This window comes from Eptesicus fuscus, chromosome 10, assembly GCF_027574615.1.
Source record: "Eptesicus fuscus isolate TK198812 chromosome 10, DD_ASM_mEF_20220401, whole genome shotgun sequence".
NCBI classification, from domain to species: domain Eukaryota; kingdom Metazoa; phylum Chordata; class Mammalia; order Chiroptera; family Vespertilionidae; genus Eptesicus; species Eptesicus fuscus.
Window position 1 is genome coordinate 22,817,106 of NC_072482.1, and position 19,251 is coordinate 22,836,356.

General features: G+C 38.5%; 1 protein-coding gene across 1 annotated transcript in view; it reads left to right on the plus strand.

Annotated features, from left to right (window-relative positions):
• The first annotated feature begins 360 nt into the window (after positions 1–360).
• The window catches only part of FAM83B (family with sequence similarity 83 member B), an 83,716-nt gene continuing 64,825 nt past the window's right edge, over positions 361–19,251 (plus strand). The window contains exons 1-2 of the mRNA XM_008149574.3: positions 361–630; positions 18,114–18,617. Coding sequence (XP_008147796.2) covers positions 18,174–18,617 — 444 coding nt within the window. The 5' untranslated portion in view covers positions 361–630; positions 18,114–18,173. The remainder of the gene's footprint in view (positions 631–18,113; positions 18,618–19,251) is intronic.

A 19,251-nucleotide genomic window follows, 5' to 3' on the forward strand; every position in this document is an offset into this window, starting at 1 on the left:
CTTTCATATAAAAGGGTAAATGCACAAGCACTCTTCCTTCCACCTTTCCACTTCCTGTCTTTTCCAAGCCTGGAAACTCTCTGGCGGTTGGGTAGGGGTCTGCATTGCTGGCTGCTGATGGGAATGATCAACTGGGGGCTGAATCCGCCCCACTCATGAGGGTGCTGGGACCCCGGCTCTCACCCTGCAGCGCCCTGGGCCTCCCCTCCGTGCATTCCGGAGCCCTGGAAGGGCGGGGAATGGGAGCCCAGCCCTGCTCGGCCGGCCCACCCTCTGCCCAGGTGCGCGCCTCCGCCCTCCCGGGCCTCTGCTCGCCGGGACCCGGGGCGGGGACTTGTAATTACTGGCGGGCGGATTGGAAAGAACAGCTTCAGACTTTGCTGGTGGAGGGTTGGGTGTTTGAGTTCAGACAGGTTCCGAGGCGCTTTCCGGCTGCACGGAGTTTGGTGTGACACGACTGCGGACTTGTTGTAACTGGTCCCCGCACCCGCCCTCCCTCGGCTCGGCACCTCGCCCCGGGGGCGCGGGGCGCGGGGAGGGCCGGCCTGACGCTGGGCAGGTAACTCCTCTGCCCGCCCTCGCGCTCCCGCTTCCTGGGCGGCAAACCGGCGGCGGCGGGCGCTCCTGGGGGTAAGCGGGGCTCCCGGCTCCCCTCCGGGTCTCGGCGGGCGGGCGGGCGGGAGGGGCGCGCGGCGGGGGCCCGGGACCGCGCCCACCCTGGGCCGCGGGGAGGGGAAGGGACCTCTCCCTGCGAGGGAGCGCGCGCGCGGGGTCGGACACGGACCGGGGTGCGGAGCGTGTTTCCTGTGCCTGGTCTGGTTTCTTGCCCTTCGTGGACGCGCGAGGGAGGGAGGAAGTTTGAAAAGTGAAGGCTCAGGCGGAGTGGGCTCGGGCTCCCCCCGGGGACAGGCGGCGCCCGCCCTGGGCGTGGGGTTTGTTCCCTCTTTCTGGAGAGTCCGCTGGGGACCCGGGGAGGAAGCGTGGAGAGGGGCTGGGAAGAGCCTCCTGGAGGAAGGAAGGGTGGAGGTGGAGGTGGAGGGGCGTGTGTGTAGGGGGGTGGGAAGTACCGGGAAAAGGTGGGGAGCTTGGGCTGCATGGGGGGCGTGGGGTGGGGTGTTCTTTAGATCTCACTTGAAGAGCAGGACTGGAGAAGGAAAAGTTTTTCTTGCGAAAAATCTCTTTTTTATTTGTATCCAATCCCGCTTCTGCCTCCAGATTAGTGGTGGACTGAGCTTTTCAAACTTGAGTTGACCTAAGCCTGGGCCCGTCCGTACCCTTGATTCGCTGGGCAGGTGATTGTGGGGTATACTGTATGGGATTTGGGGAACCACTGTTGTAGGTGGTGGTCACCCTAAAAGGAGAGTGTGACTAGTAGAGATGGCCCCATGGAAAGGCACCTGGAAACTTCAGGCCTAGTCTTTGAGACTTGCCGGGAGAAGTATTCCCTATAGAAGGCGGCTGAGGAGGCAGATAGTGTGCATGTGTTAGTTGTTGGAATCCTGGGGCCTGTAAAGAGACCAGAGTGCTTTATAGGGTGGAGTCTGAGGTTATGGGAACCCAGGATAGCAAGTTGACTATCATGAAGGGATGAGGTTAGAGGGTCTCTGACTTGAAAGTGCAGGTGAGAACCAAGGAGGCCAGAACACACACACACACACACACACACACACACAAGACTCATGTTCAACAGCTCCCATCCAGATCCCCACATGCTGGACATCTTGCCAGGCCACTTACTGACAGGCACCTCCCTTCTTTCCCTTTCTCATCCCCAACAAGTGCCAGAGCCCCAGGGAAATCCATGACTGGCTGAATCCGCCCTGACAAGCAATAGGATAATGATGAAAGGGACTTGGGAGAGAAAGCTGGTCTTTTTGTTTTGTCAAAGTAGCTTAAGAATGAGAATGGTGTGAAACAGGATGAAGGAGGGAGGCGTGGGTGGGCCTTTGTTTGGTTTGTTTTCTCCCTGTCTTCCCACAGTTCCCAGCGGGGTGGAAGCCCCACACTCTCCAGCTCCAGATTCCACCTCCCTTGCTTTTGGGCTTAGGTCACACGTGGTGCACACACCTATTACTGGTGCTGACTGCGCCCTACAGAGTCTGCCTGAGGGGCTGGGTGGGTCCTGCCTTCACAGCTGGCACATTCTAGACCGCAGATGCTCCCAGTGTATTGTGGGAAGCATCACCTAGTGAGCAGTTGTTGAAAGGGATTGCACAGATGCAGACAAACCGCACCTCTCTGGTGCTGACTCAGTGATGTCTGTTGCGATTACTCTCTGGAGATTATTACTTTAACTGTAACTGAGTAAATGCTTTTGGGATGGGTTAATTTTATTATTCGTTTTATTATAACCCCTCCTGGTACCAGAGCTCCTTCCAGTTTACAGTGGAGGTTCATACATTGAGTATTTTCTTGACCACAATTTACCCTGCAACAACTCATATACCTGTTTTCCATTCAGTTACCAGTATATTACTCAGTAATGAGTTTCCAAGACTTAACATTGTACTGTAAGTTGGCGGAATATTGTGGTGAAAATGTGACCGTAGGAAAGTAGGCTTCTTCTGTAACATAAATCTGGTTGGCGGAGGCCTTTTGACAAGGCTCCACTTAGCTTAATTTAACCAATTATTTGTAAAATTACAGGTTGGCCTTGTTTAGCTAGTTAGGTAAGTTTACATGTCTCTCCCTCTGTAACTTGCAAAATATTGTGTGCTCTAGGGAAATTTCATAATTCACAGTTTGTTAAACACAATGTTACTGTTAATTTTGAAGTGTACTTTCGTTCACTTAATTATTTCTAATCTGGAAATGTAATGTATTTTAGAACTTTGTTGGTGAATTTATCATTTGAAAATCAGAATACATTTTCTTCCTTGTCCCACCCTCCCACCATGGAAATACAGTTCTGAATGATGGTTATGGATTTGAAAGATACCATTTTATACAAATAACAGGTTAAATTTTGTACAAATAACACCTAAGTTCCACTAAAAGAATAACTCCATTCATATTTCTCTGAGAAAATGTGCTGAAGCCTCCAGGTAGTGCCTCTTTCCTACCGAGGTGGCCAGTGGGCATTGGCACTGTTTTGAGGTGTCTGTCACACCCCACAAGGGTGACTAAGGTTCCCAGGGGCATTGGCACTGCCAGTCCTTGGAGACTGAGTACTGTGGGGTGGTGGTGCAGGAGCTGGGGAAATGGTGAACTCCAGTAGAAAGGGTATGTTTGGGGGTCAAGAAGAGTGGAAGCACATTGGCTGAAGGATTCAGGAGGAGAGTTTATTAGGGTGTCAGGAGGCTAACATACACAGGAAGTAGGGGCGGAAAATTAGAGAGGCAAAAGATGTTTTCAGCAGCTATGTATGAGTCTGTGAGGAAGAGAAGCCTGGGTTGGAAAGATGTTCCAAACAGAAGGACTTTTCTCACCCATTGGGCACATCTATGTTGGGAAGTACTTGAATAACATGATGGTTGAATGATATGAGGAACCTTTTCCTCTGGGGACATCTCTAATTACTATCCAGTTTGTATTTTTGTTTCATTTTCACAAAGTCCTTATGAGTGAGGCCGCCTGTCCCCTAAAGGCACATGTCATTGATCTTTTAAGCTATGTGTCAAGTAGTTTGTAGACTGCGCCCATCCCTTAGTCATGGTCAGGTCAGTACTGGGGCAGGGTCAGGTGTAATATCTATGTTACTGTCAGTAGCTCATTTTAAAGAGTTTATACACAAGCTAAGGAGTCATGATATCTAAAGGTCATTACTGTGCTCTTGCACTCCATGCATTCATTAAACGTGTGTATTGACAGTTGTGCACCAACAACGTGTTCCACTCTGGGGATATGAAGGTAGCATAGGAAGCTATGCTGAATCTTAGGAAGCTCACTGTTGGGCTCCCAATAACCATTATTAAGTACAAACAGAAATTAATGGATCAGATCCATTTACTTAGTCCTGCCTTCATATTCTCTGAAGGTCTCATCAGATATTATATACGTTCATTAATTATTTGAGAAATAGAACATTAATGGACCTTTATGAGTTGTGCTTTTGGAGAAAGTACTTACATTCAACTGGCCTCACAGGTTTTTTACTGGTGTGGTAAAGGGTTTGGACTACATGATCACTAGTGTGTCACAGTCTGCTCCGAAATTCTCTGCGGTCACTTCTAATCAAGGGTACCATAAAATAACGTTAACTATAAGGTCTCCCCAAAGTACCACTGGGAAGCTCACTATTTCCACTTCCATTGCCAAATTTTCATTTCAAAGGGTTTTAGTTTTCTATTTGTCATCAGATTGCTTCCTTAATTATACAACCATTACACACTTGGGTAAGAAAAGGCAGTTTTCAAAGCACTAAAAAGTGGCATCTTCCACCTCCTTGGCTGTAATAGAATCACTTGACATGGAAGGCCTGCCTAGGCTGTCACTTATATACATGCACAAGCAATGGATGGCTTTAATTCTTAACAGTACATGTCTCCAAATACTTAGTCTCATCTGACTCATTCAACAGTTGTTTCCTGATGTTTAAAAAATATGTGTTTTTCTCAAATAAATTTAACTTCGAGTTATTTATTAGAGAAGAGTGAAATTAATCAAAGTTGTTTCTAGAGTAAGGAACTATTGACAGTGTTTCCCAGTGATTCTTCTTCTTCTTCTTCGTTTTTTTTTTTTTTTTAATTTCAACCCTTTCTTTCTTTTCTCATCTCTATTGTGCCTTTATTCCTTTTGTCCAATCTTATCTTTTCTGGCCCCTTTTTGTTCCTTCTTGTTCTTTGTCTTTCCTGTCCTTTATTTCTTAGTGTTTCTCTTCCCTTCCCTTTCTTTCTTTGGTCTCCCCTTATCTTCTTTACTCATCTCATCCTTTTGCTTTTCTTTTTCTATCCTGTTTTTTTATCTTTTCCCTCTTCTCCCATTTCACACTTCTATTTATTTGTTTATTTTTCCTTCTGTTCAACTATTTATTCATTTATGTTTTTCTTTAATTTCTATCTGTCATCTCTTCTATTAGTATAGTTCTCTGGTACATTATACAATTTGGGGAATTGTATTCTCTAATAGCTAAAATATATTATAAATAAAGTGTCCAGTTATACTTTAAATGCTAACTACAGTATTTTTCTATCATTTTGTACATTTAAAAAATATATTTTCCATTAACATGGAGCATGTGTACAATGATCATCCTAATAAAACTAATGATTTACCTCTTTTGGCACATCCAGTGATTTTCCATTTTTTATAGTCAATTTATTAGCTAAACATTGTATCACTAGCATGAAGACTTTCATTTTTCCATTTTCCAAAAACTTGTAAGTTCAATTTGCAAGAAAATATTCAAATAAGAGTGCACATCATACTGTAAAAAGAAGGATAATGTTATTAAAACTCCTGAAACTGCATATTGATATGCTGATAGCCTTGCTGTGGAGTTCATTGAAACATTTGTTAATTGGTGGATTAAAGACTGGATTTATCACAAAAAAGGTACTTTGAGTATCAGTGTCCAGTGTAGAAAAATTGAAGGTCAAAAGAACTAATTAGACTTTTCTTTAAAAAAAATCTCAGTGTGAATATGATACCAAAGAAAATTAAAATTATAGCAAAAGTCTACATTTGTTATGTCTATTAATATCAGGCAAAAAAAAAAAAAAAACACACAACACACCCCAACACACCCATCCATTTATATATATTGAAAGTAATATTGAAAGTGTTCTATTGCAAGAGCATTTATTTGTGCAATACTAGACGAATTCTAGTACACTCATATCTACAAGTATGATCTCAGAATGCAGTCACTTCTGGAACACACTCAAAGCCTAGATTCAGAGCCCTGTTGTTGAGATAGGATCTTCAAGCTATTTTAAATTCCACATTTGCTTTTAGAGAAGATTTACTCCCTTTTAGCAGATTAAATCTTATTTGTAGAAGAGTTAGCATACAAAAAACTTAAAAATGCGTAAAGTCTTTTCAAGGATATTGGATCCAAAATGTGATCCCCCAGAAAGTTGGGACAGGAGCCCTTGAGCATAAGTAGGTGTGTTGTGTATCACACATAGAGTGAATAACTGGATAAAATTATTAAATGTTTGAGTTAAGGAAATGAATTGTTTTCTTTGATTTTAATATCATAACTTAGTGGTACCATTATTGGGGGGAGACCTCAAACAGTTCAATTTATTTTGTATACATTTCATGTAATTTTCTTGAGTTGTATAGAAGATGGTTAAAACTGAAGAAAGAGAGGATAGTTTAGATAGTAAAATCAATGATAACACCTTCCAAAGAGTGCGAAGGTCTTTCCTCTTCAAAATGCATGTTGTAGAAATTGCTAAATACCAGCCACATTTTTGAGGGGAGCTAAGTTGAGAGATTAAGAGATGAGTCCTGTCTTTGAAATCAGAACTCTGAACAGCCAAGGAGTGGAAAGAGCAAGATTCACACAGCTGCACAAGTGTACACACATGAACGTGAATTGTGCAGAACAGAAAGTCACCAGTGCAGCCATGATACCATGTGATCAAGCCATCCCCTTCTCCTTCACATGTGCATTAAGGACAAATGCAAGTGAATCAACAGAGCTGCCAGGTGCCTTTTCTGGTTCAGGTCTGGTTTAGGCAAAGGTGACTAGAGTTTTATAAACATCAGCTGTGTCTCAGTTATAGTCTTCCAGGTTAGAACCATTGTCAGAGGACTTAAACACAATTGTGATGAGAGATTACAGGAAACCCAGGTTCATATGTAATCCACAAGAGCTAGAAGTCCATCTATACACATCCAGCAGCTTTTTACACATTTAAAGATGTATTCGCTTATATCTGGATTCATTTCAACATGTGCTAGTGTTCCATAAACAAGCAAAAGGAGCCAATCCAGATTATTTTGGAAACAAAGGTCTGAACTAGTATGGGGTAGTTTTCCAATCAGATTTTTTTTTTTTAATTTCTGGGGGAAAATAAAATATCATTTTATTTCAACTGTGATATGGCTATATAAACAGGCTTGATTAAAAGTAAATTATAAGGGAAAAGACTATTAAAGGATTGCTAGGCACTGAGGTTGTTTTAGATGTTCTGATTCTGTATGTGGTTTTTTACACAAATTGAAATTAATCATTTCTGGCTAGGTATATTGTTGACATTTAATATTTTTTGGCATTTTAATCAAATAAATTTCTTCCCACTTATACAGTTTTCACAACCTTATTACTGTTTTTAAAGCTCTACTTTTTAATAGCCCAAGATTGCTTTTTGCCACTAAATATAACAGTTGACTTTTGATAGCTGTTCCCGACATACCAAAGCAAAATACATTTTCTTAAGGCATTTCATTTGCAAACTTTCACTTTTTCACAGATGAAGCAAACGGTTTTGTTTAATGTATTCAAAAAGCCACTTTAACAGTTTATATTGGAGCACATATATTTGATCCGTTTTCCTACCTTACCTGTCCCTCTGTATATGTGAAAGTTTACCAAGATTGACATTTATTGTCTTAAATAGATGAGTGCATATGAAATGTGTTCATCATCTCACGCCATGGGGCCCCTGTTGACTCTTTTTGCTCTCATATAGATATATAAAGTCTTTGTTATAAATTATACTAAGATTAAGAAACAGGTTGAATGATCCTCAACTCCACTTCCTATGGTAATCAGAGAACTGTGAATAGTTGTTGTGAAGTGGGGTAGAGAGGCAAGCAAACGAGTGAGGATTGAATGGATGGATAGATGGATAGGTAGGTAGGTACATAGTTGGATAGGTAGAACCCTTTGTGATGACCCAATGAGGAAAGGATGGAACATAGATCCCAATATACTTAAAATGCAAGACAATAGGCCTTATCCAAGATAGCCTTGATACACAAAATGTGCAATAACCAATATGACAGGGGCATTGATAAATTAGAATATACCAGCTTAGTGGCCTTTGAGGAACTTCCATTCTAGTGAGTGGGATACAGGCAGTGGTAAGTAAACAGATACCTTTGTTATTTTACATAAGTGCTATAAGTTAAATAAAACCAGTTATTTTACATAAGTGCCATAAGTTAAATATAATTAAGCATGGCAGAGAGGGTGGGTTGTTTTTAAAATGGGTAGTCTGAAAGACTTCTCTATAAGGAGGTAGCATATGAGTAAGATAGGAATGAAAACAAGGAGCATTCCAGGCAGATGGAACAACCAGCACAAAGATCCTAAGATAGGAATTAACTTGGCATGTTAAATATAAAGAAAGAAACCTGTTAGATATCCAGGGAGGGTGTCCAGAAACCACTTGAATATATGTCTGGAACCTAGGGGAACAGTCAGTCAGGTGTGGAGATTTGCAATTCATCTGTGGATATAAGTTATTTCATGCAGTAAAACTTGATGAGATTATCCTGGGAAGAGCAGGATGTCCTTAAACAAATAGTCAAATATTTCTTCAGTAAAATGGATTTATTTGAGTGCAAAGAGAATTGCAATTCAGGACATGCAATCCAATGGCCAAGTGCAAGTCCAGAGAAACAAAGGAGAGGAAGGCTCTTTTATGGACTTGGTAGAAATTGTTGTAAACAAAGAGTCCATTGGAGGAAACTGAAAGTTTGAAGGATAGTGACTTTTCATTGGCTGAATTATGGCCATCTTCCATTGGCTGAGCCGTTACTGGGCAAGGAGGAATCTTCCTCCTCCTGAGGCAGTAAAGTAGTATCTCTTCCTGTGGGGTCAGTAGTGTTGCCTTAAGTGATGCATGCATGGGAATTCTCTCTTCTCGCCTCTGGAAGCCCTTTTAAATGAGATATCTGTTTATTAATTTTCACAGTAGAGATGACTAAAGCTCCCAAGTCCAAGCCTGCACAACAGGAAAATAAGTAGCTGTGAAGGCATTTGAAGGAAATTCTTCCTTCTGTCCTAGAACCAGGCATTGAGGATTTCTCTGCAGTGATTCTCAGAAACTGTCAGCACTGTCAGTAGTCATTATTAAAAATCCTTTCCCCCCCGCACTCTAGCATTCTCAAAAAGAAAAAAAGCTCCTGATCCTGTTGCAAGTTTTACTTACCTTTAGAGTAGAGAGAGATACGTATTTCTTGAAACCAGAATTTGGGTTAGGACCTGGATGATTTATTGGATAAATTTAAGCCTTGTATTTCTTTGTTTTATCCTGTTGTAAACTATGCATTTCTAAACTCAGGGCTGCTCTGGAATATTTAGTTTCCTCCAATTTCACCTTAATGATTAACATCTATGTTCATAATTCACTGAAACACCCACTGAATTTTTTCTGCTGATATAAATTGATATAATAACAGAACTGATATCAAAAGCTTAGGAGAAATATGTCATGCTTTACAGCTAATTTTTATCACCATTTATGTTGAAAAACATAAGACTAAGACCTAGAACTTTATTAAAACTAATTCAAATGCACAGAAACTACTTTCAGAATGGGTAACATAATTTAACATTTCAAAATACAAATTTTGGGGAGATTCCCCAAACAACACTTGACAACATTATTTACTTTTCTGACAGAGTGCTCATTTGAAATCAGTATTTATATTTTTTGACAGTGATCTGTGGATTTATCGAATCACTTTTATAGTACTCAGTGGGTTTCTACTTACAAATAGGTAATATTTTGTATTATCAAAAAACCTAACCTCCATTTAACATTAACATATATGTGCTTCAATCTTGTAAAGTTCTTTTTGGTAGTATATTTTACACATTTATACTTAAGCATTTTGGGAGCCTGTCATCAAGGCTTATGCTGTTGCATTATTACAGCAGTACATTATTAGTTTACTTAACAATTATGTTCTGAGCATTAATAATTGTGCTAGCAGATCCTATAGTCTAGTAAAGAAGGTGAAGAATAATGCATTTAACTAATGCATAAGAAGTGGTCACTAATGGAAATTGCTGTGGGAGCTCCCAGCAGTGGCTCTCGTCCTTGCCCTGAGATTTAGAGATGACATTGTCAGTGAGCTACTTGCCAAGACCTCATTAAGTGCCTGTAGTTATTTTTTTATTTTTTCTTTCCTTCATGGTCCCTTACACATGTAACTTTAGTTTCTGGATGTTCTGTGCTTGCTTATGTGTTTCTCTGTAAGAATTATTAAAATACTAGAGGACCGGTGCACGAATTCATGCACTGGTGGGATCCGGCCAGCCCGCCCTGATTGGAGCCAATCCGGCTGGCCTGGGGGAGGGGACGCAGGAGGTTGGCCAGCCGGCCCTGCTCCCTGGTCAAACTCCTGGTCGAGGGGACAATTTGCATATTAGCCTTTTATTATATAGGATCTTATATGCAGGGTTTTGAATTACCTATTACTATCAACTTAGTACATGAATGAAAGGAAAGGAAGATATTCTAAAGTGGAAAAAACAAACAATATTAGGGTACTTCTTTTAAAACTTTTCTTTTTCTCTAGTGCAAAACAATGCGTAGTCATTGGTAAAACATTTGGTAAATATGTTTTTTACTGAATTTAAAGGAACCATAGACCCACCGCTCAAAGACAACCACTGTTATTTTTATGCATATGTTTTTCTTTTTGTTTTTGGATGAATTTTATATAATTATAATTCTGTTCTTAGGTAGCTTGGTAGCCTGCTTGTTATCCACAGAGCATCATAACATAAGCATTTTTTCCATGCTCTTAAAATAACTAGAGGCGGCTTTTGACTTTCTTGAGTTTTTTGTTTGTTTGTTTTGCATTTGATAATGGGTGGGCATAACATTTATGTAAATTTAAAAAGAAAAGAAAAGAAGCCGAACTGTGAAGGCTAACTCAGAAGAAACAGGGAAGCAGGATAAGGGGCAGTAGGCAGTTCCTTGTCCTACCAGAATAAGAAACACTTTCCAAACCATATCCCTATTTCCAAGCAAAGTTAGCAGGTTTGTGGGTATCCCACAATTTTTCAGCAGGCAAAATAAATAATCATCTTAGAAGTTTGAAATGGGGGTGCCCCAAAACCCAACTTGTTGCACATTATAAGACTCTGTCAAAAATATGTGCTCTGCTTGAATACATACAGAAAGAGGGTGTTCAGTAAGAAAGGATTTTATTACCTACCTGTGTTTTAGCAGTTTTTATGGCTGATATAAAGTTGAGAGCTTTTATCTCATTTAGTTCCTATTACACACATTGATCAGAACGAGGGCAAGATGGAGCACTTTGGCAAAGTGCACGATACAGCCCCATCATTTGAGCTCCTGGAATGCTAATATCATGATGGAATACAATTCAGGAGTAGTTGGTTGTTGGTAAAAGAGTATTTTGCTTTAATTTCACTTGCATGCATAGAGTATTCCTCTGCATTTTGACTGTTGAGTATACTAGTATGCTCTGAGTTAAGGGTTTATTGCTTTTCTCTATGAATTTCTCTACCAGAATCACTCAGTGCTTCCACATGATAGTGAATGATTATGTTTAAATGTCATTAATATATATTGGAGGTCTTTAAATATATTGAATAACAGCCAATATAAATAAACCCTGGAATTATTTTGGTGAGAAAGTGATATAACATCACCCCACCCCTCAATTAAAATAAATTAAGGAAATTAAGAAATGTTAGGTATAAGAAGAGGAATTTTCATTTGAGATTTATGAAATTAATTTGAGTGTTTAGGTTTATTCTTTTCATAGGTTTGATGAGATGGGTGATTCCAGTAATCTGCATATGGAGATGTTTGCACCCACCACCCTGGGACTGTGTGTGCTGTATGTTCATGTATTCCTTGGCCTGCCAAAAATTATACCCTGTGATCTGTGCCATTGGGCCATTTTTTTTTTATGTGTTACTATGAAGCCAGCTTACAATTTTTTAATAAGTTTGGATGCCAACTTAGATATCAAATTGTACTTGACAGCTTAAGTATTAGAGTGAATTTTTAACTTGATAGTAGCTTCTTGAATGTTTTAATTGTCATCTTAAATTTCTGACAATCAAATTCAAAGTGAACACAATTTTGGTAGCTAATATTTTGAAGAAAGAAGAGATACTTGATTTCCAACTCTTGTGGACCATGGATTAAGATTTTATGAGACAGAGATGTTTCCAACATTTCTTTATGAAACATTTTCTCATATTCTGTAGGTAGAAATTTTGATAAATATAAAAAATTCAATTATCTCAAAAAGATTGATTTGAGATTTTTTTGTTTAGTATTTGAAAGACTGAAATGATCCTTAATAAAATTTACGTAAGATAGAAATTATGTCAGAGAACTAGTTTTATGTCCTCACATAAGCCAGATAAAAGACTTGAAATAATTTCTGAATGGAAAATTAATTTTTTACTTATTAGATTCTTTTATTTTAAAATTTTAAGGTTTAAAAGTAAAGGCAATCTTTATGTATATTTGTATTAGCTTCCTGGTCCTGCTGAAACAAAATAAAACAATAAAGCTGGACAAAAAAAGAACACTTTATTATCTCATAGTTCTAGATTTTAGTAAATAGTCCTAAATCAGGACCATGTTTTCTTTGGAGGGTCTTGGGAAAAACCTGTTCCATGCCTTTCTCTTACCTCTGGTATTGCTGTCAGTCCTTAGTGTTCCAATCTCTGCCTCTGTAATCACTTGGATTTGTCCCTCTGTATTTGTCTCTGGCAACTCTCTCCTTGTATAGACTTCAGTCATATTGGATTGGGTCCTACTCTAATTGAATATGTCCTCATTGTAACTTGATTACATCTAAAAGAAGACCCCATTTCCAAATAAGATTACATTCCCCGGATACTGAGGATTTGTACTGGAACATATCTTGTTGGAAGACACACTTGAACCCGTAACAGTAATCAATAGTTGAATAAAAATAGCCCAAGACAGTAATTGGAAAAGGGAATTCAGAGACATTAGCAGCTGTGATCCTTTGGGTCTTCTGCTTGCACACTAGTTACATACAGTAATTATAAGCTCAAACTATTTGTGATTTAACAACATTGTTATTTCTCTTGGAAGCATTTTCCCATTGACTTATTATTTCAGAAGACTTCTCAGTGAATCTCAGATCAGAAACCATAAACAAATTGACACTAGGTTTGTTTGGCTGTTTATTTAATGCTTCAATTGCTGAAATAGCGAGTGACAATGCCAATGGTATGACAGAATCATTATCTTTTTTGAATCTTAAAAAAAAACACTTTTGTGATAAAACCTTTTTATGTCTTTATGGCAATTTTACTTTAATAGGTTGTTTAAATGTAAAGTAATAAAGTTAATAGCATTTACTTTAAGTGACTTACCTCATATACTCTTTACAATGACTCAATAAGGTGAAGACTGCTGTTATTCTTTCTACACGTGACCAAGCTCAGGCTTTGGGCATAGGTGACCTGTCCAAGAGCTTCACTGTAATCGGGCAAGCTGGCTTTGAACCTGGCAATCTGACCCTACAAATAAGCTCTCACCCTTGATTCTATATATTGTGTGTGTGTTTTTTTCTATTCAAGGTCCATGAAATTGCGTATCAGTATTTGTTTTTTAAACTTTCCTATTTTGAGATTATTGTCAATTCACAGGCAGGTGAGAGAAATATTTCAGCTGGTTTCCTTGTATCTTTTTTTTTTTTAAGACTCAGTTTATTTTTTTATTTTATTTTTTAAATATATTTTATTAATTTTTTACAGAGAGGAAGGGAGAGGGATAGAGTTAGAAACATCAGTGAGAGAGAAACATCGATCAGCTGCCTCCTGCACACCTCCTACTGGGGATGTGCCCGCAACCAAGGTACATGCCCTTGACCGGAATCGAACCTGGGACCTTTCAGTCTGAAGGCTGACGCTCTATTCACTGAGCCAAACCCGTTAGGGCACCTTGTATCTCTTTTTTTAAAAATATATTTTTATTGATTTCAGAGAGGAAGGGAAGAGGGATAGAAAGATAGAAACATTAATGGTGAGAGAGAATCATTGATCGGCTGCCTCCTTAATGCCCCCTACTTGGGACTGAGCCCTCAACCCAGGCATGTGCCCTTGACCGGAATCAAACTTGGGACCTTTCAGTCTGCAGGCCAACTCTATCTACTGAGCCAAACCAGCTAGGGCTTGCTTGTATCTTTTACTCAGTTTCCCCCAGTGGTAACATCTTGCAAAAGCCATAATATTATATCTCAACCAGTACATTGATGTTGATACTATCAAGGTACAGACCATTTCCATCACCACAAAGATCATTCCTGTTGCCCTTTTGGAGTCACTTCCTTCTCCCTCCTCTACACACCTTTCTTAGAATGACTCAGTGAGGTAAACCCCGGCAACCGCTAATCTGATCCCCAACCCTATAATTTTGTCATCTCAAGAATATTATATAAATGGAATTATGTAGCATCTAATCTTTGGGGATTGATTTTTTTTTTTCTTTACTCAGCACAATTCTCTGCCTATCCATCTAGGCTATAACATGGATCGATAGCTTGTTCATGTTATTGCTGATAGTATTCCGTAGAATGAGCGTACAATAGTTTGTTTCATATTCACCTGTTGAAGGACATTTGAGTTATTTCTAGGTGGGGCTATTACGAATAAAGCCATTAGAACATTAATGGACAGTTTTTGAGTGAAAGTAAATTTATTTCTCTGGGATAAATTCCAAGAGTGCAATTGCTGTATCGCATGGCATTTGCATATTTAGTTTTATAAATGAAACTGCCAAACTGTTTTGAAATCTAATTTTTTATACTTTGTTTTGTATCCTTTGTATTTACATATTTAATGTTTGGAAATTATACTTTCCAAAAATGACATTAAACATTTAATATCAAGTGCAGTCTGTAATGGTTTTGAGGAATGGATGTGAGCCTCTTTTTATACAAAACTGTTTTTCTGGAATGAGTCACTTAACTAGTACGTGAGCCTAGCAGTTTGTTCAGCTTTTCCATCATTGCGAGATTTTATTTTTCTCTACTCATTAATTCTATCATGTATGTTCATGTACTTTCTAGGAGTGTTTAATGGTTATTAATAAAATAATGTGCTTTTATATGTCTAAAGGCATACCCAATTAATTTTTGTTCTCAATTTAAGCCATTCAAATGTTCAGTGATTGAACTCTTAAGAGTTTAATATTAAGTCTGTGTCTAAATACAGGTGCTATTTTATTGCAGTAACCATTCATGCAAGTGCCATTACCTTGCTCTTCTCCTTTAAAATTTCTTTGTAGATGGTTCCTTCACAAAACAGCCTTTGGTGTGTTTTTGGTTATTCTAGAAATGCAAATTTATGCATAACTCTAGACTGTGGTCAGAGTATTACTTCTTTAGCAGGACAATATCAAGTGTATTCATTTCTTATCTTAAACCCTTGTATAGGCTATCTCAACTTCCATGCCCAGGGCTATTGCATTTTTTTTTTATCATGTATTTTTCGGTTTTGTATCTGGCATTGCTATTTGATTAGGCCTATAATATTTTGCTTTGTTCTCATTTTCAATTGTTTCTTCCATGATTAACTTTTCAACTATGTCTTCATGGTTTTATTTTGTATTCATAGTTCTTTTGACCTCTATGATTTCTTGAATTACCCATAGTTCAAGAAATAATTTTTTACAGTAGTAAAGTATATTTTGCATAGATGAAGCTCAAAAACGAATACAGTTTTTTAAATTACTTTATGCATTTTAACTTCCAAATAGGTAATGGGTTTTTAATATCACATGTTATGGGAATTCAAAAGTTAAATTTTTAAAATTAAGAAATTAGTGCTGAGAAAACACAATGTGTTTTTTGTGTGTTTGTGTGTGTTTTTTAAAAACCAGCAGTTACCTACCATTTCTAACAATTAGAAGTAATACGTGTGATTTTCATGCAATCACTGGATCCTTGTCCTGTCATAGACTAGAATTACCAAATGAAAATCACACCTCACGAAACCTTAGGGAAATATACTTTAATCAAATGGATTGATTCTGTTAAGTAGATACAAACCTTTTTTTCTTTGTTACAAATGGATACTACATGTAACAGAATTTTAATGAACATTGAAAGGTCATTAATTAGTAGTATGATGCCATGCATATGAAGTGAGCAAGTTGAAGATTACCGTGGCACCCTGGACATTTTGATCCAGTTAGTTCCTTAATATGGGTGGCTGTCGTGTGCATTAAAGTGTGTTTAGCAGCATTCCTGGCCTCTACACAGTACGTGCCAGTAGCATGAACATATTCTGTCTTTAATCTTATATCAGGTTTAATCTTTAGGTTCTTGATATTTTTAGAGTGCCAGTGAAAATTCTGAGCCTGGAGATGGGGAGAGTATTGTCTCCACTGAAATAGTAAAGTGGACTCTTAATTTTGCTCCTCAGCTCTGCTTAGTAGATGCTGGATCATTTTTGGTCCTTTCCTGCCCAGCGAAACTTGTGTCCCTTATTGTCCATCCCTTTTCAACTTTTTTTGTATGATTAGTGACTTCTGTTACATATTGTGAGCTAAGGAATAAACAAATGGTAATGGTTCCTAGGTGACCCTCCCAAATCTGATTTGAATTTTGGTAGGCCTGAGTCTGAAAAGGCTGAGTTCAGTGGACAATTGAAAATTAGGGTCAGGCTCCCCACACGAAAACCTGTAAACCTAATGTTGCCCCACCCTGCATTCTAATAACTATGTATGGCTTCAGATGGGTACTAAACATACCAGGTGATTACTTTGTAAGTTATAAAAATGTCTAAAACTAACATAATATTGTATGTCAACTGTAATGGAAAACTTTTAAAAATTATTTTAAAAAACGAAAAATAAATGAAATTAGGGCCAGGCCACTGACAAAGATGTTTTTGGTCAAATTAGCCTTTCGGGGCTTGTAGCACATCACCGAGTTGTACTTTATTTGACTCCACACGATGGAGATCATGATTGCAAAAGCCTGGGAAGGCCCTTATTTGACTAAGATAAAGTCCAATCCAGTATCTCAGTGATTGAATGCTGAACATTGTGGGGCATTGTGAAGGATGAGGTGTGAGCTTGAATAGGCAGATTTGATTCCTGGGAGAGATCCCTGAATTATCTTAATGTCTTAAATTTCTTCACTACCTCTACGCTGTCAAACTATCAAATCTCAGGAGTTCTTGCTTTGAATCATCTCTTGAATACACTTGTCACTTCTTCACTGGGTATTTGAATGCTGAAAGACTAGATACTTGTCTCTCCTCCATTCCCCACTGCCAGACTAATTGTTTTAAACACAAGTTTTCTGAATCACAGAACTCTCCTGTGTCCCTCCACACCTGGCTCTGTTGTGTCTATTCAGCGTTATCTCCTACTCCTACTCAAAGGAACCTGCTTTCTAGCAGACCATGTTTTTTCACTAGGTCCTGAATGTACAAGCTCATACCTGTTCTGGGCTTTTTGTGTGTTTTTCAGTCTTGTGTGGGATGAAAATGTTCATTCTTACCACATGGTTGTATTCTTACTTAGTACCCCAGGTTCAGCTGAAGCCCACGCCCTACACAAGGATATCCACAACTCCTGTATTCCATTTAGATTTCTACTTGCTTTTATCTGAAGGCATTGACAGCAGGCAGTACTCATTTTGGCCCTTAGCAGTATACTAGTATGGCTTTGTTCAAAGTGGTAACAAACAGCTTCGTGTGTGCATTTTGCCTCTTCCGATAATTACTAAATTCCTGGAAAGCAAGTATTTTGTGCTTTTTTAATGTTTCATCAGTATGTGATTATATGCATAACAAGTACTCAGTAAAGACTTATATTAATGGCTGGCCTGGTACTGATTTCATTCTAATTCTATTTTTATATATATTAAAACCAGAATCAAATAGGCTTGTAGAAACTGATGCCACCCTGTGTAGTATCAGATTAAAGTTATGAAGGATGGACTCTCTGGATGTCAGAGAAGAAATGTGTATTTCCTTAGGTGAAAAATTGAAAGTAGAGGCCTTGCAAATGAAAAATCAAGGAATAGTCTGTAAAAAAAACAAACATCTCTTTGTGGTAGTTTTTGAATTATAGTGCAATAATGCCACTTTTGATATGAAATGTATGTCATATTAACCTAGAGGTCATGGAAATGAGTAAATGTAGAAACTAATAATTGACATGGGTTATCAAACATTTGATTACAGAGCACTAACTGATCTTAATTTTCCCCTTTAAAACACGCAGATACCTCTTGCTGCTGCACAAATGGACATTTGACAGTGCTATTGTCAAGCACTTGCAAGCATGGAGACTTCGTCGTTGCTGTCCTCATTGAATGATGAGTGTAAATCTGACAATTACATTGAGCCTCACTACAAGGAATGGTATCGAGTAGCCATTGATACGCTGATTGAACATGGGCTAGAAGCATACCAGGAATTTCTTGCCAAGGAGCGAGTATCAGACTTTCTAGCTGAGGAAGAAATTAATTATATTTTGAAAAATGTCCAGAAAATTGCACAAAGTACAATCCATGGTACTGACAATTCCTGCGATGATACCTCATCTTCAGGGACGTATTGGCCCATTGAATCTGATGTGGAAGCTCCAGATCTTGACTTAGGCTGGCCATATGTGATGCCTGGACTCTTAGGGGGTACCCACATAGACCTCCTCTTTCATCCACCAAGAGCACAGCTACTTACAATTAAGGAAACAATTCGGAAAATGATAAAAGAAGCCAGAAAGGTAATGCTATTTCTATTTCTAAATGAAAACTCAAACTGTGGAAAAGCACGAGAATAATATACCACGTATGCATGTTAAAATAATCTCTATATGTGTGAACCATGTCTATTATTTTCAGGAAATATACATATGGATACATAGGAAGATTGTACTTTTTATATCTTGCAAATATCTGAGAGAGTTGTGAGGTCCCTGCTAATGGTAGAGATTTCATTCTCTTCGTAATATACATACACCCAGGAGACCATATGTCCGTAAAGGCTAAGATATGAGGACTGTGAATGAGATGCTTTGACATATTTATAAAGTTCAGAGCATTTAAATTTTACTTAATCTCTGAAAGGAGATATGTTTTTAGTAGATCTGGTAAAAATTTCTTTGTTCTCAACAGGACTTGTGCCTTAATTTTTGCTATAGATATGGTTTATGCTGGTAAATACATCATAGATTTACTTATTTATTTCCTGAGTTGTGTGGAAATGGTATAAAATCAGGCATGATAATGTAAAATTCTGAAGGAAGTTCCTGAGGTACTCCCCATTTTGGGGCCTTGGTCTTCTTTATTAAATATTTATGTTGGGTTATAAATCTCAGAAACTCTATTTTAGAGCTCATATTAAACTGTACAAATTTT